Source organism: Lontra canadensis, unplaced genomic scaffold (genome assembly GCF_010015895.1).
Source record: "Lontra canadensis isolate GAN:19392208 unplaced genomic scaffold, GSC_riverotter_1.0 scaffold57, whole genome shotgun sequence".
In the NCBI taxonomy this organism is placed as follows: domain Eukaryota; kingdom Metazoa; phylum Chordata; class Mammalia; order Carnivora; family Mustelidae; genus Lontra; species Lontra canadensis.
The window spans coordinates 12,242,660-12,265,185 of record NW_022631051.1 but is presented as its reverse complement, the minus strand read 5'-3'; the positions used below and the strand labels follow the sequence as shown (position 1 = coordinate 12,265,185).

Genomic DNA, 22,526 nt, shown 5'->3' with positions numbered 1-22,526 from the left:
TCAGCAAGATCCATCCCTCTGGGGAGGCCAGGGCACCCCAACACTCACTCCTGCCCCGCAAATTGGGCCTCCCCAAAAACTGACCCTAGGACCTCACCCGCAGGGACTCCAGTCTCCAACAGGCTGGGACTGTGCAGTGGGAAGCTGGCCGCAGCCACGGAGGCATAAGAGAGCACAGGTTCTGCCACAGCCACAGCCGGGCTGGTGGTAACAGGGCTTGGCTGGATCACGCTGACAGGGGTCACCACCACAGAAGACACCATAGGCTGGCTGGGGTCCTGGTAGTCGGACAGGTCGATTCTCTTGCCAAGGCTGGGCCGCAAGGGCTCACAGGTGGTGAGGTGGTTGTACATGGCCAGCAGACTCTCTCCCAGGCACTTCCAGCTGCAAGGAGAGGGTCACCACACCTGGTCAGCACCCAGCACTGGGTGCTCCAAGCCTAGGGCCAGCTGGCCTGTGGAGAGGCAGCAGTGATGGCCCCATGGCTACCATCCCCATGAGGGCAGGCTGGAGGGCTCAGGGCTTTGTTGTCACAGTTATGGACAAAATCCTGCGTCTAACACACTGAGGTGGAAGAGACCAAGCAGGAACAGGGCCCACAGCTTCCTGCCCTGGCACAAGGCCTGAACTCAGCCTCGGGCACCCTCAGACTCCACCAGGCAGGCATGAAAACTGACTCACTTCAAAAGCTCCTTCCCTACAAAGTCAAATTTTTAAATCATCTGTGAGTCCCCATACGCCAAGATCATGGCTATGTTGTATGCCTTGTGATATTTGTGTCATGTGTGTTTTATTGTGGTACGGCATCTTATGTTGTAAAGAGTCTCTTGTTTCATGTTTTATGTTGTGTTATATGGTATGCTGTGGTATGATATGGTGTGGTATGATATATCCATCCATCTCTGAATGGCTTCCCACGCTCTTAGGCCAAAAACCACACTCTCAGCCTCATTGTAATACGCGCCTGACCTTGCCAACTGGCCTGGTCTCATCTCACACCCCACCCTCACCCCCACCCTCCCACCATGCTAGCCTACTTTCAGTTCTGCAAACAAAATCAGACCCCTGCATAACACAAGACCTTTGCACAGACTTCTCTCTATCCCAAAATGAGGCCCTCACCCCCAACCGCAGCCTCTCTGCCTGGTCAATGCCACTCCTCTGTCAGACGCTAGCTCCAGTACCTAAGCCTTCCCTGACCCCCAAAGCAGTGCAGACCCCATTATGAGCTCCCTGCAAGGTGCTGTGCTCCTCTCCTCCAAGGGCTCATCAGCTTGGGACATGTGCCTTTTCTTCCAGGTGACTGACTACCCTTTAGATCACCCCCAGAGAGGGACTGCACCCACCATGCTGAGTCCCCAACACAGGGCACAGTGCCTGGCATGAAGCTGGCATCCAGTAAATGCTGAGGGAAGAATGAAAATAGAAGTTTTCATTTCCTACAAGGGATCTCCTACCTGCTCTTTCTCTGTCTTCAGTAAAGGCTACATGCACACGGGGAAGAATTCGCTCATAGCTGGGTTATGTCTAATGCCTTAAGTACACAATTTCATTCACTCGTGCCTTGTCTAATGGGCAGTGAATAGACCAAGGGGTGGCAAACCGTGCCCACAGCCTGTTGTATACAGCCCACAAGCTAAGAGCCAGCTAAAGGATTGTTACACACAAACCCCCACCCCAAACACACACACCCCCAAGGAGAGTACACAACAGAGATGGTACCTGGCCCACAAAGCCTAAAGCATTTACCACCTGGTTACCTGTGGGACAAGTGTGCCAAGCCCTACAATAAACTGTGGTTATTTTAAAAGCCTGACACCTTCCCTCCCAGAGGACTCCACACTCTTCCTCTATAACCCAATCGCAGACTTCACTCCCAAGCAAGGTTTCCTCCAGCCAAGCCCATCTCCCTCATGTTTCCCTTTGGCCTTCCCCCGGCACAAGGGCAACCATGACACCAGTTTACAGCTTCTCTAGTCCTATCGCCAGGATCCTCTCCAGCCATCTCCAGTGTTCTCAGGCCTTCCCTCTCCTTCACTGTAACAGGGAGGAACTCAGGGTTCTTCCCAAACTCCCAAAAACCTCAGCTAGGGAGCCCACACTCAGACAGGATGGGGCTCCTGACCCATCTAACAAAATAACGGGAAGGGCATCTGACAAGAGTCTGAGAGCAGCCCCAACTTCCTGACCATGTCAGGGTCTGGGCGGGAAGACATTCCTGGGACACTCCACATGTGGAAATACACAGGCAGCTGTACCATGGATCAAAGCCAGCCCCTCCTGAGTGGGTGCAGAAATGCTGTTCTGTGCTGGCCCCCAGCTGTTCTTTTTCACTATCACAACAACTCTATAAGAGAGGATTGCTCTCCCTGCTTTTAGGGAGTGGCATGTAGCATCCCAGGGTCATCCACTTAGGGGTGCCAGGACTGGCCCCAGGTCTGTCTGATCCAGGGTGGGAGCCATAGACCACTATGGGACATCTCTGAGTATGAGAACATTGCTCTCAAGGCATGCTAAATTCAAAGATTCAGGACTCAAAGTCAGAATTTCAAAAACAGAAACTACACACCAGACCTCACTAAGGGGCTGAATGACCCCAACTGTGGGAGGCTGCCAATACCAGTTTTCCCTTCCCTGGAGGGCCTCTCATACACTGTGGGACTCACAAAGGCTATGCGGAGGCCCATCCTCCAGGGCACCCTGTGTGGCCCTAGAGGGACAGCAGGAGCTCAAGAGCCATGGAACCCACACCTGGGATCAACTCTAGACTCTCCATTCACCATCTGCCTGCTCTGAACCCCATTTCCGCCAGTCTAGTGCTTGGCAAATGTTACTTTCCTTTTCCCCTCTGGGAAGGGCAGACCAAGAGGGGGCACACAGGGATGTGGCAGGTGGCTGGCATCAAGAATGGAAAGGGCAAAGAGAGATTTCAACTGGGCGTACTTGGGAGAGGCCTGGCCTGCCTCTTGACGGCCAAAAAGTGCGTGCGCACCTCTAGGTGTCTGTCTGGTATGCACCAGGCCCCCCTCACACCGTCAGCCCCGGGGCAGGCCTCAGGGCCTCTCCCTCCTGTGCAGGGCCCACCGGCTGACCCAGCAGCCCCAGGAACCAGGACAACCTACGTGAAGAAGGGGATGGGCTGCACGAGCTTCAGGTCTGGCTCCTTTGCCCTCACGGTCAGCGCTTGCCGCTTCTTCCGCAGCCCCAGGGCCTCCTCTACAATGGCCTGCGTCTCAGCTGCGCTCACTGACACATCATGGATTGACATGTCACTAAACCATGTAAGAAAGACAGAAATTACAATGTTATAAACTGGAGCCGAGGCTGAAATTTTACAGACAGGGATGCAGTTAAGTTAATACCCTTTAATCTGTATTAATTCTTCCTACAAATAAAATAACCCCTTGAGTCTGGCCTCTAAGGGCAGTAATTAGCATTCTTAATACCCACATACAATAGAAGTGACTAATACCCTTTGTTCCCTCTACAATTCAAAATTGAGCTAAGGGTTTTCATATGTTTAACAATATCACAGTAATGTCAGAAAAGCCACAGAAAAATAAAACCTTGCTATCAATTACCTACAGAGAATTGTAAAAGAATGTAACTTTCCCTTCCTGCCCAGCCCACAAGTCATCAGGCTACCTAAGCTTGCCGAAGTATAGCCAAACCACAGAAATGTCAGGGGCTCTGAGGCCTCAGGTGCCCTCACACAGACACGCCTCCACCTGAGGCAGCCTGGCAGTACCTGCCCTCCCGCCCTGGCTGTCCTGGCCCCTCTCAGGCCTCTACCACAAAGCCACTTGCTTATGGATTTATTTTTCCCTTTTCTCTCTCTCTCTTAAGACAGTTAGCACATTAGGACAGATATGAACAAGAAATAAAGTCTTAAGAGGGAGAGACACAGAGATAAATAACCACTAACCCCCCTCACCAGCTGAGCTGCAGGGGCCAAGGACCAGAGGACGGAGGAGCTGGCTCATTTGGAAGGTTGAGGGTGGGAGGCAGCCAGAGTTTGGAAAGCTGCCCAGGGATGACCTGGGAGCTGGAACATAAAGGAGTAATGGCACAACGGGCGGAGAGGTGGGAGGCTGGCCTTCCAGGTGAGGCCATGAGGAAGCCAGGGCACAGGGACAGGACAGTGCACAATGGGGCCAAGCCTGGACTCTGTCGGGTACCTAAGGCAGTCCTCTCCTGGGCCAGGGAGACATAGGAGGCAAGGAGAAGAACTAAAGGGGTCAAACTGTAAAGGTGCTCCGGGTGATGCTCTGAGCATGAGCTCTATCTTGGAGGCAAGGCAGTGGTGTCAAAGTCATATCACGGACACTGATCTTGGGAAACACGTGGAAACAAAGCCCTGGAAAGGGAAACGGCGGGTGGTAGGCAGACATGGTGGCCTGTCGGCTGCCACAAGCACCCAGAGGAGAGCTGGTGAATGTCAAGAGCCGGCAGGGTGGAGGGAAAGGTGGGCAGCAGAGAGCCAAGGAGGCACCGCTATGATTAGGCACACAGGTAATTAATAGGCAAAGCAGGATCAAAGCCAGGTGAGGGGGTACAGCAAGGGATGAAGTGCAGGGGCTCAACTGCCAGGAAGTTAGGACCTGAGAGAAGGAGGTACACAAGCCTCCTGATATCCACCAGCCACACACTGTTAGGGGAGAGGGGAGTGCAGAACCAGCATAGAAAGAGGCAGGACGCACCATTTAAGGAACATTCGGAGGGAATCCTTCCGGAGACAAGGCTGTTCTTCAAAGATCTTTTCCTTGAGAACCAGTCCTTTGCTGTACCGACAGTCCTTCTCCAAAGCTTTGCATATGAAGTACAGACATGCTGGTAAGGAAAGAAACAACTGATTTCTGAGTGTGCACCCCAACCTCTGGCCTTGCCAGTTAGCACCAAGAAAATGACCCTACTCTGGAATCAAAGAAATGCTGGCAAATAATGAGATACCACTTAATCTGATTCAATTAGGAAAGATGCTGAAAATACTACTACCCACAGCAGATGAGACAAAGCCAAATGCTGATAGCAAGGACAGACTGTACAATGACCTTTCCAGAGAGTCATGGGTATTACACAACCCTCAGCCCAGCAGTCCACTTCTAGGAATTGCTGCAAAAACCAAGAGACCCGTAGTCATTAGCTATTGGCAAACTGGAAAATACCTTCAAAAAATCAGGAAAGCACTCAGCAGCACCCAGGGAGCCTGGTTAAGGAAAGCTTCCCCAATCCACACACTGGGTTGCTGAGCAGTCACTGCACAAAGGGTTGAGAGGTGTGCTCACTGACCAGAAGGAAGGTCACGAGAGGGCATGGGCGAAAGGCAGGAAACCAAACAGACCACACAGTGTAACTCCATTTGTACACGTAAAACCTGTTTCTGCTCCTTTTGCTTATCTGCATTTTCCAATTTTCCTCCTTCTTTTTTTTTTTTTAAACTGTTCTTACCCAAAAAGTTTACTGCCTGCAATTAGAGGCATGCACATCATTTATGTCAATAAGCCTTTTCAAATCAATGATCTGGAAAGCCTATCCTCTAGTTCCTCCAGGAGCGGTGACAGTAACAGGCAAAGCAACACAAAAGAAAAAACGGGATGGCAAGGAGTCACACAGCAGAGCTGTCATGTGAACTAGGAAAGCCTTTAGTATTTCTAGGGACTAGCCCCTGACAGACGTGACTGCCATAAATAAGTCCCCAGCAGGCCCAGTGTCAGCAGGCCTCACCTGCGAACACACAAGAAAACAGTACAGTGCAGCCAAGCATCAGCTCTGCTCCAACTGGGCACTGGGACCACTACCATGCCCCGCTCAGCTTCAGAGTCTGAGTGTAGATGGATTGCAACCCACTGCTGTCAAGAAAAACCAAAGAAGGATCCAGGGTGAGGAGGAAGGAAAAGTAGAACAGAAGCAGAGATGTGGGGATGGAAGCTTTGAGAGGCAGAAGGAAGTGGTGCCCTCCTAGAGTGCCACGGAAGGAGAGAGCAGAGCCTAGTCACAAAGCTCCATAGATACCACAATGCCCCCCACAAGGCACATGAAGGCTGTGCAACCTATGCACAGGGAGGGTCTGGGGGTTCCCAGGACAGCCTAGCAAGTAGCTGACCGAACGGCTGCATAGACGGCCTAGCGGTTCCTGCCCCACACAAACAAGAACACAGTTTCTCTGGGACCACGGTAAGACACGAGAGTGGCCATAAGAGATGACCAGAGAGAAAACCAGGGAGGACCTGAGCCTTTGGTGATGCTGGCTCTCAGCGGGCATTTTGGCTGTGGTAAAGCTCATGGCACTAGCTATACTACACCGGCACTCCCACCGAGGGAAGGCCTGGGAAGTTCCAAGGGAACAAGAGGTGGTCAGCAGGCATCAACCCCAAGCACCCCTGCCTACTCATCTCAAGTAGATAAATGCCACTGGGAGTTGAATTAACATGCTGCTTTCACTTTGGGGTTTAAATGAGTGTCTGGTCTGGGGCGCTGAGTGGCTCAGTCAGTTAAGCGTCTGACCCTTGATTTCAGCTCACATCTTGACCTGTGTCGTGGGTTCACGCCTCACGCTGGGCGTGAGGCTGGGCATGGAGTCTATAAACATACATACACACACGCATGCGTGCGTGCATGTACTAAAATCAATAAATGAGTGTCAGGTCTATCAGGCCAGGGCTCTCCCAAACAGGGCAGCCATTCAGGCCCCCAAGCCTGGTCTCCCCCGAGGACTTCAGTTTACCAAGTACAACTTCTCCGACCATGAGAGAGGGGTACAAAGAACTAAAGCCTGGGGAAAGAAAGGCAGAACACAAGACTGTCCACCTCAGGTGGCTCTCAAGCTGCCAGAAAACTTACAAGAGGAGCCTGAACACCTCCTGAAGGGAGCTGTGAGAGTCAGAAGGGCTCTGCACAAGCACCACCACATTCCGCTGGTGGGCATGAAAACTGGGGCAAGCAGCACAGCAAGTGATGTGTCCTCTGGAGTACGCACCAGGAACGTTCCCTGAAGTGTTAAGCAAGAACTCAATGTGCAAGCACAGAACCATCATATTGTTGCAGACGCACATAATAGACAACATGGCAGTAAAGAGCCCCGAGTGATGGCCTGGGGGCATTCACGGACAGACAGGAAGACCACGGCCCAGGGAGCCAGGCTGGGAAGAGTACACGCTGCCACCTGATGCCACCTAGAGGAGCCTCAACAACAAGCAGAGCTCCTCTCTGGCAACAAAAGGGAGAGAAATCAAGATCACCTCCGGGATGGAAATGACTGGAATGGGAGCCAAAGCAGCCTGCCTTCTGGGGCTCTAGAAATGTTCTGCATCTTAACAGGTTCCACATGTACATACTGTGCACTTCCCTCTGTGTGTGTGCTACCTCAATCAAAAAGCAGCTGCGGGGAACCGGAGGTGGGGAATGGTGAACAGGGCCTAGTGCCTCTCTAAACAGTCCACGCTACTTGTCTTTAAAAAAGGGAAGGAAAAAGCCTCTGCCAGTCAGTCTTCCAGGCCTAAACCTTGAAAGTGACAGCAAGTGCTCATTGGCATGTCCATCCTAAAAAGAGTAACTGGCCCAGACAGACACAGAGCACCTGCACACACCAGACCAGCCTGCAGCATAGTCAGCGGACAGAGCCCCGGGCTCCCACTGCACTCAGCCCTGCTCTGAGCACTCCTGGAGAGCCTCCTTCCTCTCTGGCCTCAGAGGACACCCAGAGGAGGCAGACTCCTAGAACACCTCATCAGTGCCTGCCTCAGGACCAGCCCATGCAAAGGACAAAGGTATTCTCTGCAGAACAGACAGAAAGGCTGGAGCCAAGGAACTTAAGCAAATGGAGGGCAGAATGGGGCTCCATCTGGCAGACGGCAGAGACCATTCTAGTAGCCCTGGCTGCTCTACAAAGGAATGGACTGCCTCAATAGGTAATGAGGTCCCCAGCACCAGGAGGAGTCAAGCTGCAACTGCTAGGCCATCTGTCAGTGAGTTATGGAAACAGGTTCTGGCTCAGGATGGCATAATACAAGGATGAAATGAGACAAGCAAAGGGAAAACCACTCAGAGAGCATGCTACCTATCACCACAATGCACTCAAGAAATCTCAATTGAGTGAGAAAGACACACGCCATAAAGCAGGAATGCAAAGCCATCTCCCTTCCTGACAGTCTAGCAGAAAGCCCTCGAGTGTTAACCAGGCCTCCAACTTACCCAAGCTGCCCTCCCTCCTCTGTCAGCAAAACACGAGCACATGGGAGAAAGCCATCAAAGCCTGACTCACTTGTGTAATCGCTGAGGGTGTACAGGACAGTGATGAGGTTGTCCAAGCAGGGCCAGTGGTCAGGATTGCACCGCAGCCCTTCCTCGAAAGCATGGCGAGCCAGGGGGACCCGGATGAGCCTCAGGGCCACATGTCCGATTTTATACCAGAGGTTGACGTCCGTGGAGTCCAGCATGACTGCCTGGAAGCAGCACAGAGGGCACATACACTCAATCGGCTCTCTCGCTGAGCAGGCGCCCATGGTGACGGGAGGGGGCAGAGCACCAACCCAGCCACCCAAACCACCCAGAAAAGTGGCCAACACAAGTTACAGGAACCAATTTATCAAATTCAGAACATCTTCCTGACGCAGTTTGTCACTCTGAACATCTGTACTCCTTATATATCTGATAGGTAAGTACCATTAATGAAAGTACCATTAGAAGAAAATGGGGGGTGCCTGGGTGGCTTAGTGGGTTAAGCCTCTTGCCTTCTGCTCAGGTCATGATCTCAGGGTCGGAATCGAGCACCGCATCCAGCTCTCTGCTCAGCAGAGAGAGTGCTCCCCGCTCCCTCTCTCTGCCTACCTGTGATCTCTGTCTGTCGAATAAATAAATAAATAATCTTTAAAAAAAAAAAGAAAAGAAAAGAAAATGGATTTGGGGGGTATTTTTGCGGGATTTAAAAATTTTTTATTTTGAATTGTGGGGTTCTAGAAAAATTATGGGCTCTGATGACAGACTTCAGTTCACATCCTGCTCCTATACTGACTGGCAGCGTGATCCCAAACCTCAGTCCCCTCACCACTAAAATGAAGATTTTAGTGCATCCTGCATCCCTGCAAGATGATGTCCGGTTAGCGCATGTGTGGAAAGGAGTTCGCATGGTATCTGGCACCTTAGAGGTGCCCACAGAGATGGTGACCGTTAACACCGAGATCACAGCTATACTGTTACGAGCAGGTACAGAGTGCCAAGGGTCAAGCTGTGTTCTTAGCACGGGTGTATGTACCAATTCATTCCAGTTTCACAACCGCCCTCTTTCTTACTGTGCCTACTATACTGCTGTAGACCTGGAGGCCCAGAGAGAGCAAGCAACTCGCCGAGGCCACGTGGGCCCTGAGTGGCAGAGCACCAATGCACATGCTGGCTCCTGCTCTCTCTGAACGCACTGCTGCCAACTGATGAGGGTCTCAGGGACCACAGCCTGGTGATGCGCCACTATAAATTCTTCTTTTTAGCCAACAAGACCATAACCTCACTCTTTCCACCAAGAGCTTTCAAAAACCCCAAGGGGCCAATAAGCACTGCCAAAACTGCACCTCTAAGTAGAATTCCATAGCAGTCTCCAGGTCCTCTCGCTGGGCAGCCAGCTGGGCCAAGTTCTTATATGTGGAATATTTCAGCATCAGCCCAGGGTGCTTCAACCCTTCTTTCTCATCACCGGACGAAACTGCCTGTGAACAAAAACAGAGGTCGAGAGTGACACCTAGGCCCTGAAGCCTCAACAGGACACCAGGGTTCTTGGCCCTTGGCCCAGTCCAGTGCCACCCTCCATTGGAAAAGGAAAGCCCTATACTAGATGTCCTTGGAGGACCCCTCCAGCTCCGAGCAGACAGAGAAGGAAAGCTGTATCACTACAAGGCAGTTTGCAGATAGTCTCAGCACCCCATCGCTACAGCCAGGCTTGAAAGATCAAACCTAGAGCCTGCAGCTCCCCCGGAGCAGACCTGAAGAGGGAGGACAGGGCATGAGGAGGCCACCTGGGGGCAGCACCAGGGTCTGGAGATGGCCAGGCAGCCAACTTACGCATCTCTATACATCCCGAAGCAAGAAGAGCACCGGATTAGGAATCCGGAGGCTGGGCTCCCAACTCTGTAACTGATCATGTAACTGTGGACAGCGACTTTACCTAAAACTTTAGCGCCCTGAGGATCTCTGTACTGCGAGGACAGTAATCCTACCCCGAATATCAAAAGTGCAAGCCAAAAGAGCATAAAGATTATAAATGTGCTTTATATAAAAAGTTATTTCACTACAGCTTTTATGAAAACTCTTAGAAAACGCTACAACTTCTAAGACACCGCTGATGAGGAAAACTACTGCTCTAACCACGGGACAAAGTAAAACATTTTCTAACAGAAAAACTAGGTGGCACAAATAACTTCTTTCCAGGGGCAGGTCCATATCTCAGCCTTGTCGTTGGACAGGTCATATTCACATGACATTCTTCTTCATGATCAGAATAGGTAAGACCTGAAGACACGCAACCTTCAGGAATAGCCCCTTGACTAATCTAAGAAATCTACCCTAGCACTCTTATGGAATCCCAACAAGAAGACTAAAAAGCTCAAATCAACCTCATTCCTTATTTCTCCTGTCGTCTGGCTTGTACTGCAGGAAGATCCCCAACAACAGGCTCACCTGGATACCAGGAACCCTCGCCATTCCAGGTACAGAACTGTTCAAAATCTGGTGTGAACCCTTCAATACAGGCCGTGTGAGTCTACCTCGGAGACTAGCCAGTGTACCTCCACACACAACAGCAGAAGCCCTCATGACTAACCTCCACCTAACCAGCTGGATTCCACTCCGTCCTCCATCCTCCATGACAGACACGCTGATGCCCACGGGAGATGAAGGGCTCACCCCAGCCAGTCTCCCCAGCGAAGCTGGCCACTTCTTAGGTGTCAGCTGTGTTCCAGGGCCTGTTTATGCCAAGTGTTTGGGAGACTGTAACTACATAATTTAGTTTAATCTTAAGTATACCAGTGAGGATGAATGTGAAAAGAAACTTTTCTATACATTTTCTGTACTTTTCAACTGTTTACGATGATCGCGTTTTACATTTATAAGCCAACGGGGAGTGTGCTACAGCAGTGCTTCAAGGCTGAAATGACAGAGAGGGAAGTGGACACACCTATGACTACGAGGCCAACAACACCCTTCCGACTTTGCTCTGCTCACCCACTCACCTCTGAGGCCTGCTCCATCATGGTCTGACCGAAGACGCCCTCCTGAAGCACACACGGCCCCTGGCCTGTGGCTGGAACTCAGTAAGGTAGAATAAAGTCGTTCTCACCTCTGGGCCCTCACTCACTTCCTACTAATGGGGGAGGGGTAGGTCACAATTCCCACAGCCCTAATTCCAAGACACTACAACCAACACCAGAGAATCCTGACATCCACGCCTGAGGGAAGGGATGGACTCCTATAACTAACAATGAGAACACAGCATTCTGCCTCATCTGTGGTAAAAAATCATCCAGGGGTAGGGACACGAGGCAGATATAAGTGTCTGCCTTCCTAGAAGTATAGGAGACTGCTCAACTGAAGGACCGCATTCCAGAAAAAGCCCAGGGATGGAGTCTGTCTGCTTCCTCATTGCACGTCTCGGTGTTTAGTGTCTGGGTACTTGAAAACAAAAGCCTTTCCTCCTAATGAAACATAATTCTTCCTAAATCAATTTCAAGTTGACACTCATTCTCAAACCTCCAGGAATCATCTCCATGACCCAGCCAACTCAGGTCTGGCTCACTTGCCACTAGCATGGCCCCCACGCTGGATCAATAGGTCCTGCCTCTCCACCATACCCTGTGCCCTAAACATGGCTCTGTGGTGCTCTCCCAACCCTTTTCTCTATGTCTTTCAAAAGCCCATGGAGCGCCTACACAGGCTTCCTGAGCTCACGGGCTATCACCTAAATAGCATTTGCCAAACCGTGTTGCCCATAGGATCATTAAGTATCAGAAACCATGGGTTCTAATCCTGGTTCTAATGCTTCACTAGTTGGGTAGCTCTGAGTTATGAACACCTCACTAAGCTTCCATTTCCACAACTATAAAATGGGGACAGGGGACCCCACCTTCTCAACAGAGTAGTTGCAAAGAGAATGTAACAAAGTAGCCAACACAGGGCACTTACTAAGAACAACAATCACTCTTCATGCTTCACTGGATTCACTCCACCCTCACAGCAACCCAAGGAGGCTGACACTCTACAGGTGGGGAAGCTGAGGGGCAGAGAGAGGAAGTAACATGTCCAAGGTCGCCCAGTGAAGAAGGGGAGGGCAGAAGGCAAGCTCACCGCCTGGCCTGTGGTGCCTCACCTCTCGTAGCAGGCGCGCCTCCAGGAGCTCATGGTAGGCCTTGGCTGACTCCTCAAACCGGTCATGTTTCTGGAGATCCAGGGCCTTGTGATACAAGGCAAAAGCCTCTGCTTCCTGTGAACCAAGACAGGAAATTACAAAGGTTTGTCTTTCTTAAGCCAAAAGTGTGTGTAAGGGGGCTACAGTCAAGGCCACGTAAACGGACAGCTGTTCCCTCTGTAGTGGAAACAGTCCTAACACTCCAACCTGCCAGGAGCTCATCACTGGGAGACAAACCCCTCAAGAGTCCCCCAAGGAGCAGGAGCAACACAGGCTCAAGTGAGTCTAAGCAACAGCAAAACACACACTGGCCCAAGGACATAGGATGAGAGCAATGGCAAGGTTATGAACCCAGCGGGCCTTCTCTGGGTGAAGCTGGGAGAGTGGCCACACCAGCCAGAATAACCCAGAGATTCCCAGAGAATATGGGTGGTTTCCATTGCTTTCCACTTGCCACTCTGCCCTAGCCTGATCATTGCCCACAGAGGATAACAACCTCCTCTAGGACAGAAGGGGCACTAGGCAGGCTGAGCCCTAGGGACATCCCTTGAGGACCAGGGATAGCTCACTATTGGCTTTTGAGAGGGCTCAAGACTGCCTGCGTGTCTCCTGTGAAAGGGGAGCCACATGTCCATTCCAGGTAAAACAAAAATGGGAAAAAGAAGCAAGGCACTATTGTACTATGGCAGGACACAGGTAGAGAGATGGGTGGAGGGAAGGAAAGAACCAGGCTGAAGTGGAGGCGATGCCAGGTCTCATGGAAGAGACGAAACACCAAGAATCTAGAGAGCTGACGTTGAACCTGGCCCCTCACCGACCTCCAGTGAGACCCCCTCAAGACATCTCCACTCAAGTGCCTCTTCACACTGGCCCATGAGGGCAAGGCACGGGGAAACCTCAAAGCATCAGCTACCATTAACATGGTGCCATCCTTGGGTGTGCCAAGTCCTGAAGTGAGCACAAAGAATGGGCTGCACAGAAAGTTAGTCCCTGCTGGACAAGTGGGAGCAGGAGCTGAACTGGCCCAAACACTGCTCACAGAATACAGAATTTCTCTTCAGTGTGACCACCCCCAAGTAAAGCAAGTATAACATGAGATGGAGAGCTAAAATCCCATTAAGTCTTGCGAAAGCATTTAAAATGAGGTACGCTCTACAGAAATGAAAAGCAGGGTCTACCTACAGAGGAAGACCATGGATTACATACCTGGGCCTCCTTGGTCTGTGTTTTGTGACTTTTAAAGCTTCCTTCATGATCATCCTCAACTGTAGAGCTGGCATTTAAGGCTGCAATTCGAATCTAAAAACAGGGATTTGAGGCAAGAAAAAAGTTGCTTTTGAGATGTCACTTGTCTCTTTAACAACCTACAGTGAGGGGCGCCTGGGTGGCTCAGTCGGTTAAGCATCTGCCTTTGGCTCAGGTCATGATCCCAGGGTCCTGGGATTGAGCCCCACATTGGGGAAAGTCTGCTTCTCCATCTGCCTGGCCTTCCCCCCAGCTTGTGCTCTCTCTGAATGTCTCTCTCTCTCTCTCTCTGACAAATAAATAAAATCTTTAAAAAAAAAAAACTACAATGAATACAACTCTGCTTAAGCACATGATCTTATAACGCAAGCAGCTATGGCCTTCTCAGAATGTAATGAACAATAAATGATCGAGGAGAAAAACAAAGACCAGAATATGTAACAAGCTACTTAACAAGCTACTTGGGAAGCATGTCCTAGGTGCTATCCACTGCAAAAGGAACACCCCAGCAATGCTAGATACACAGATGACCTAGACATCAGAACAACAGACACTGGGGCGCCTGGGTGGCTCAGTGGGTTAAAGCCTCTGCCTTTGGCTCGGGTCATAATCCTGGGGTCCTGGGATCGAGCCCCGCATTGGGTTCTCTGCTCATCAGGGAGCCTGCTTCCTCCTCTCTCTCTGCCTCTCTGCCTACTTGTGATCTCTCTGTCAAATAAATAAATTAATTAAATCTTAAAAAAAAAAAAAAAAGAACAGCAGACACTAACAAAACATGTGAACTTTGTACCTTTCTCACAACTGTGGCAAGGCCCAGCAGAACATATTAACTAAACATGCTTACCCTCAACTGCACCAACAGCTCTCCCAGGAGGAAGGCTGCCCCATACTGAGTGTCCCCCAAGATAATGGTCCTCACCCCCAGGAGTGAAGTGACAAAACAGCACTGACACCAGCAAAACAGGCAAGCACCAGTCCTTACCATACTCAGAGAGCTTCAGCACTGCCACTGAGCACCACTTCCCATCACTGGCAGGGGCTGTGCTGGTCCACAATCTCCTAGAGAAGAAAACAGGAGAGACTGAGAGAGGGCCCAAGAAAAGCCAGGCACACCACAGTTCCAGGGGCCCATCACAAAGCAGTCCCCAAATCCAGGAACCTAGCCAGCTCTAAGCACACAGGCCAGTGAGCAACTGCCTCAGGATGGCTGTGTGATCTGTCATCCAGGTTCTGTGGCCAGAGCTTCTGCCCTAGCTAGGCAAGACACCAGGCACTGGGGTCACAGAAGAATGAGACCAACTCCTGCCCCCAGGGCTCACTGTTCAGCAGAGGAAAGAGCCCTATAAACAGTTATTTTTTTCAATAATTAAACGTAATCAAGGGTGCCTGGGTGGCTCAGTCCTTAAGCTTCTGCTCCTGGGATCAAGCCCCACATCAGGCTCCCTTCTCAGTGGGAAGCCTGTTTTTCCCTCTCCCACTCCCCCTGCTTGTTTTCCCTCTCTCGCTGTGTCTCTGTCAAATAAATAAGTAAATAATCTTTTTAAAAAGTAATAATAATTGAATGAAATGAAGAGAAACCCAGGCAACATCTACAGGTGGAAAATAATCCACTTGAAGGGATCCAGGACAGTGAGCAAGGCAGCCCTCGTGGTAAGCCCTGGGAAACAGCACTGAGGTAGAGTGTGATGAAATGGAGAGGCAGGGGGTTGTGGTGTGATGGGGAAGTATGGACACACGCAGATGCCAACACAGCCCGTGGCTGGGCCTTAGAGCAGAGATGGGCATGGGGGATGGAAGAGTGCTGGGCCAGAGAAGTGGAAAAATCATCCTGTAGGCAACAGCAGCCACCAAGAGTTTTCAGGAAAGCAAAATTTTAGAAATACAGGAAAAAATAATAGAGGTAGGCAGACCAATTTGAAGTCCGCAAAAAAGGACAGGATTGGTAAAGATATGGAGAAATTAGAACTCCATACATTACTGATAGGAAGGCAAAGCGTGCAGCCGCTGTGTGGAAACCGGTCTGGTAGTTGCTCAAAATGTTAAACAGAGTCACCATATGACCCAGAAATTCCACTCCTAGGTATCTACCCAAGAGAAATGAAAACATATGTCCACACCAAACCTGGTTCAAGAATGTTCACAGCAGGGGTGCCTGGGTGGCTCAGTGGGTTAAAGTCTCTGCCTTCAGCTCGGGTCATGATCCCAGGGTCCTGGGATTGAGCCCCGCATCGGGCTCTCTGCTTCCTCCTCTCCCTCTCTCTGCCTGCCTCTCTGCCTACTTGTGATCTCTGTCTGTCAAATAAATAAATAAAATCTTAAAAAAAAAAAAAGAATGTTCACAGCAGCATTATTCATAACACCTTCAAGGTGGAAACAACCCAAATGTCTGTCAACTGATGAATGGATAAATAAAATGTGGTATGTTGATACAACGCATTATTCTTCAGTCATAAAACAGACTAAAGTACTACCACGTGCTACAACATGGATGAACCTTAATGCTAAATGAAAGAAGCCAGTCACAAAAGGCCATGTATTGTCGGATTCCATTTATATGTAGTGTCCAGAATAGGCAAATCTATAGAAACAGAACGTAGATGGTAGGCTACAGGAGAGGGACAAATGGGGAGTGACTACTAATAGGTACAGGGTTTCTTTCCAGGGTGATGAAAATGTTCTAAAATTGGTTGTGGTGACAGTTCCACAACTCTGTGAATATATTGAAAATCCCTGATATATACACTCCACACAGGTGAACTATATGGTATGTGAATTACATGCTATTATTAAACAAAGAGATGCCAGGAACCTAGAGGGCACACTGGACAGAAGGGACACACTCCAGGGGGCAGATTCATAGGACTCGGCACCTGGGAGGCTGGAGGGAACAGAGGGGTTCTGGATAACACCAAGTGTTCCGGCCTGAGGGGCCGGGACAGGGAGGGATACCCCCAAACAAGCCAGATCTCGCAGGAGGAGGAGTTAGAAAAAGTCCCATCTAAGAGGCTGGCAGAAGGCCCTGAAAGGGCCCAGCAGGCAGTGGAAGTGAGCCTTGGGCATACAGACTGAATGCATGCTCCACCTGGATAACATGAATTGACTGCTGTTGCAAACAGCATTACAGCAATGATTTCTAGCATGGGTTCCACCATGGGCTCTGAGTTCGCCAAAGGTTCTTACAAGAAAGGAAGTACAGTCTTTCCACAGACAAGGAAGACTCAAATCTCCTCTAGGCTAATAGCTATTTTACCTCCTGGGTTCTACAGCTAGGAAAAAAGAACACTGAGGCCCAGTGTGGAAACTGCTGCTTTACCATAAGCTATACTATGATGGACACTGTGACTGCCATTCGATACAGAAAAAAAAAAAAGAGAGAGAGAGAGACAAAAGTAGAAACTATACAATTAAAACCCTGCATCTAGACTAAAATTTAAAAAATACACACATCAATAGATGAACCTGGATAAAGAAGATGTGGTATAAATATATATAGTGGAATACTACTCAGCCATCAAAAAAACTGAAATCTTGACATTTACAATGGTGATGGAACTAGAAAGTACATAATGGTAAGCGAAAAATGTCAATAAGAGAAAGACAAATATCATATGATCTCAATCATATGTGGGATTTAAGAAATAAAACAGAGGATCATAAGAGAAGGCAGGGAAAAATAAAACAAGACAAAATCAGAGAGGGAGACAAACCATAAGAGATTCTTAATCATAGGAAACAAACTGAGTTTTGCTGGAGGGGAGGGAGGTCGGGGATGGGATAACAGGATGATAGATATTAAGAAGGGCCCGCGATATAACGAGCACTGGGTTTTACATAAGACTGATGAATCACTGAGTTGTACCTCTGAAACTAATAATACACGATATGATAAATAACTGAATTTATGGGATGCCTGGGTGGCTCAGTCGGTTAAGTGGCTTCGTTCAGTTAAGGTCATGATCTCAGGGTCCTGGGATCAAACCCTGCATCAGGCTCTCTGCTCAGTAGGGAGTCTGCTTCTCCTTCTGCTCCTCCCTCCTCCCTGCTTGTGCTCACTCTCTCTCTCATATTAAAAAATAAATTTAAATTTAAAAATATTTTTAAAAAATTAATTGAATTTAAATTTTAAAAATTTTTAAAAAGCTTTGTCTACAAAAAAAGAAAAAACAGGGGCGCCTGGGTGGCTCAGTGGGTTAAAGCCTCTGCCTTCAGCTCAGGTCATGATCCCAGGGTCCTGGGATCGAGCCCCGCATCAGGCTCCCTGCTCGGCAGGGAGCCTGCTTCCTCCTCTCTCTCTATCTGCCTCTCTGCCTACTTGTGATCTCTGTCTGTCAAATAAATAAATAAAATCTTAAAAAAAAAAAAAAGAAAAAACAAAACATACATATAGGGGGTGGCTGGGTGGCACAGTTGGTTGAACATCCAACTCTTGGTTTCAGCTCGGGTCTGATCTCAGGGTCATGAGCTTGAGCCCTGCATCAGGCTCCTCGCCCAGTGCAGAGTCTGCTTGAGTTTCCCTCTCCCTCTGCCCCTCCCACCCCCGCTCTCTCTCAGACAAATAAATAAATCTTTAGAAAAAGAAACAAAAAATACACACATAGAAAATAACAAGCACTGGCAAGGATGTAGAGAAACTGGAACCCTCATGCTCTTCTATGGAAAACAGTTCAGCAGTTCCTCAAACACTAAAACATAAGGCTACCTTATAACCCAGCATTTCCACTTCTGGGTATATATCCAAAAGAACTGAAAGCAGGGGCAAATGATTATACATAGGGGTAAAGAGTGCAGGAGAGAAGTTGTAGGGTAGCGCTGATACCTAACCAGAGGCCTCCCAACCGGCTCTCCACAGGGCAAGTGCTAGCCCCAAGTCACAGCAAGTCTTCCCAGATGCCCCCTGAAATCCTCATGGAGAGAAAAATAAGAGGAGCACTCAGGGATGACTGAGAGATCAGGTTTCTGTGTGGCAGCAGCAGGCCCCACATCCACAGGTGGAAGGACATCAATATAGCCATCATGTCCGAGGACAACCTACTCCTGAAGGAGGAGAGCTTACCTGTTCCTGCCTCAGCAGCACCTTGCAGGAAGGCACCCAACAACCACTGGAATTGTGTTAGATGGGCTAGTGCCTTCCCCTGGGGCTTCTACGTCACCCAGGAGCAGGATGGATGCAGGTCCCATTTCGGAGTCGCTCCCAGGACAGACTGAATGAAGGATGACCAGCCAAGTCGGAGGGGAAAAACAGTGGGCTCCAAGTCGAGAGAGAGGTTTCTGGTCCCACTTGTTGCCCAAGTCCTTGCCCACCCTTCTGTCCACCTACCTCTATAGAGAAAGCCCCTAGACTCCTCAAAACAAAAGCTCCCTGGGCACCATGATCAGGGCCAGAAGACCCTCACAGAGCCCACAGTGCTGAAGAGAAGATAGAACTTTCAGGATTCCTAATTCTTTAGAAATTGTTCAAGCCAATTGTCCCCACTGAAAAAGGCTCCTGTGCTAACTTTAATGTAATCTAAAAATACAGTACCTTCCACTCCTCTACCACTAAAGTCCATCCCAGACACTTACAAGACACATCTGAGTTATCTCAAACTCAAAACAGCCTCTGGAAAGAGTATTGGGCTTAGTCATATTTTTGTCCCTCTTTAGCATTGTGACCTTGGACAGGTCAGCCAGGTCCCTTGAGCCTCAGCCTAATCAGCAAAATGGGTATGATAATGCTTATCTCATAAGGGCTGGCAGTCGTAGGGCTGGACACAGATACATACTGGAACAGAGGCATACTTGTGAGTGTCCACATAACATTTGAAGAAGAACCTAAAAAATGATCCTCCCAACGACTCGTCTTGTACATTAGTCCCATGAGACCATGATCCCCTCTACCACAGACCCCCAATTCTATCTTATCATTACCACTCTTCCTCAGCTCCCTCAATTTCCAGTAGCAAAATAAAGAATGAGCCAGAATACTGTACTCTTAATACACCCTGAGAGGACTAAGGGGATTCTGTAACATGGACTGTATTATCCCCTTTACTTTTGCCAAAATAGTACACAGCAATCACTAGCTTGCAACTGACCTTGGATTTTTAAATATCAGTACACATGAGAATTTTTACCTAAGATGTAACAATAAAACAGCTTTTCAAACCTGAAAATCTTACACTGACTTAATACAGCAAGAGCAGGTTCTTTCTAAATTTCCTCTACATACTCTCACCTCTGCCCTGAATTACCCTGGGTCTCTTCCACCAGCCTGTAAGCTCCTAAACAGTCCTGCCTTATTTACCTTTGCACCTCCATGTCTGGCACAAAACAGGTGCTCCAGAAAGGAAGGGATGAACAAGCAGATGAGTGGTATCTAGGCAGCATATTTTAGTGGGAGATGTATTTAATTTCTCGGTCAAATCTTTCTTTAAGACCAGCATCTGTCATTCACAGGAGAACTCTTGTATGACAAGCTAAGCTGCAGAAGCCATGCAGAGGAACAGCTCACTAACAGCTTTGGTGACACTGTGAAATATGACATTCCTGAGTGAAGGGAAACATTCCCATCTCAATTCAAATGGGACTTCATCAAGGAGCTTCCCTGACCCCCATCCCTCTGATGTGCCCCCTACTGCACATGATCATCACACACTGTGTTCTCCATTAATAATTAAAAAAAAAAAAAATGAAAAAGGAGGCCCCTGGGTGGCTCAGTTGTTAAGCATCTGCCGTCAGCTCAGGTCATGATCCCAGGGTCCTGGGATTGAGCCTCAGAGCCCCACATTGGGCTCCCTGCTCCGCAGGAAGCCTGCTTCTCCCTCTCCCACTCCCCTTGCTTGTGTTCCCTCTCTCGCTGTCTCTCTCTGTCAAAGTAAATAAATAAAATCTTAAAAAAAAAAAATGAATACTTTTAGAAAACCAGGATTAGGGGTACCTGGGTAATGCAGTTAGTTAAGCATCTGACTTTTGATTTTAACTCAGGTTGTGATCTCAGGGTCATGAGATCGACTGAGCCTGGCACTGGGATCCAAGCTCAGCACGGAGTCAGCTTGAGATTATCTCTCCCTCTCCCTCTGCACCTCCCACTTGTGCACACTCTCTCTAAAATAAATAAATCTAAAAAAAGAAAGAAGAAAACCAGGAATAAAAGGAAATGTCCTCAATCTGATAAAAGGCATTTTACCAAAGATGTTTTGCCAACATAATTTTTAAAAGATTTTATTTATTTATTTATTTATTTATTTATTTAGAGAGACAAACAGATGCTAGGGGTTAGAGAGAGAGAGAGAGCAGGTGGAGGGGCAGAGGGAGAGGGAAAGAAATCTCAAGCAGACTCCATGCTGAGTGCAGAGCTCAATGCAGGGCTCGATCTCACAGCCCTGAGATCATGACCTGAGCCAAAATCAAGAGTCAAGATGCTTAACCAACTTGAGCTACCCAGGTGCCCCTATAGCTAACATCATAATTAGCTGTAAAAGACTGAATGCTTTCCCCCCTAAGATAACGAACATGGCAAGGATGTCCACTCTCATCACTCCTATTCAACAGTGCACTAGAAGTCCTAGTCACCCCAATAAAGCAGGAAATAAAAGCAAAGAGATTAGAAAGGAAGAAATGAAACCACTCATATTCACAAATGACATAACTGTCCACATAGACAATCCCAAAGAATTTATAAGATAAAGCCCTAGAAGTATCAGGTGAGTGTAGCAAAGCCACAGGGTAAAGGTCAACACCCTGTATTTCTATATACCAGCAACAACTGGAAATCAAAATTGAAAAAAAAAAAAAAGTAATTTAAAATAGTTCCAAAAAATATATACATAAAATACCTAGGTATAAATCTAAAAAAATAAATACAGGGCGCCTGGATGGTACAGTCATTACGCACCTGCCTTCAGCTCAGGTCATGATCCCAGGGTCCTGAGACTGAGTCCCACATCGTGCTCCCTGCTAAACAGGAAGTCTGCTTCTCCCTTTCCCACTCTCCTTGCTTGTGTTCCCTCTCTCGCTATGTCTCTATCAAATAAATAAATAAAATTTTTAAAATAAATAAATAAATAAGAAAAAATACATACAAAATGTATATTCTGACACTTAGAAAACAATGATGAGGGGGGCCTGGGTGGCTCAGTGGGTTAAAGCCTCTGCCTTCGGCTCAGGTCATGATCCCAGGGTCCTGGGATCAAGCCCCACATCAGGCTCTCTGCTCAGCGGGGAGCCTGCTTCCCCCTCTCTCTGTCTCTGCCTGCCTCTCTGCCTACTTGTGATCTCTGTCTGTCAAATAAATAAATAAAATCTTAAAAAAAAAAAACAACAACAACAATGATGAGGGGTGCCTGGGTGGCTCAGTGGGTTAGGCCTCTGCCTTCGGCTCAGGTCATGATCTCAGGGTCCTGGGACGGAGCCCCACATTGGGCTCTCTGCTCAGCGGGGAGCCTGCTTCTCCCTCTCTCTCTGCCTGCTGCTCTGCCTACTTGTGATTTCTCTCTCTCTCTCTGTCAAATAAACAAATAAAATATTTTAAAAAAAGAAAAAGAAAACAATGATGAAAGAATTCAAAGAAGACCTAAATAAATGGAAAGATATATCATATTCTTGGACTGAAAGACTCAATCTAGTAAAGATGTCAATTTTTCCCAAAGGGATATACAGATTTAATGCAATTCCAACCAAAATCACAGCAGCATTTTTAGTAGTTAATTCTAAAATTTAGATGGATGGGGATGCCTGGGTGGCTCAGTTAAGCAGCACTCTTGACTTCACCTCAGGTCATGATCTCGAGGTCCTGGGATCAAGCCGAGTCAGGCTCTGAGCTCAGCATGTAGATCTCTTTTGGGATTCTCTCTCTCCCTCTGCTCCTCCCCTCACTCGTGCTTGCTTGTGTGTGCCCCACCCCACAAATAAATAAATC

The 22,526-nt window shown here is 48.6% G+C and overlaps 1 protein-coding gene across 1 annotated transcript in view; it reads right to left on the bottom strand.

Moving 5' to 3' along the window:
• The window catches only part of CABIN1 (calcineurin binding protein 1), a 156,022-nt gene that overhangs the window by 121,004 nt on the left and 12,492 nt on the right, over nucleotides 1–22,526 (bottom strand). Inside the window, 8 exon segments of the mRNA XM_032876019.1 lie at nucleotides 98–384; nucleotides 3,123–3,272; nucleotides 4,701–4,830; nucleotides 8,261–8,441; nucleotides 9,561–9,695; nucleotides 12,347–12,460; nucleotides 13,592–13,684; nucleotides 14,613–14,689. Of these exon segments, the coding sequence (XP_032731910.1) occupies nucleotides 98–384; nucleotides 3,123–3,272; nucleotides 4,701–4,830; nucleotides 8,261–8,441; nucleotides 9,561–9,695; nucleotides 12,347–12,460; nucleotides 13,592–13,684; nucleotides 14,613–14,615 (1,093 nt within the window). The 5' untranslated portion in view covers nucleotides 14,616–14,689.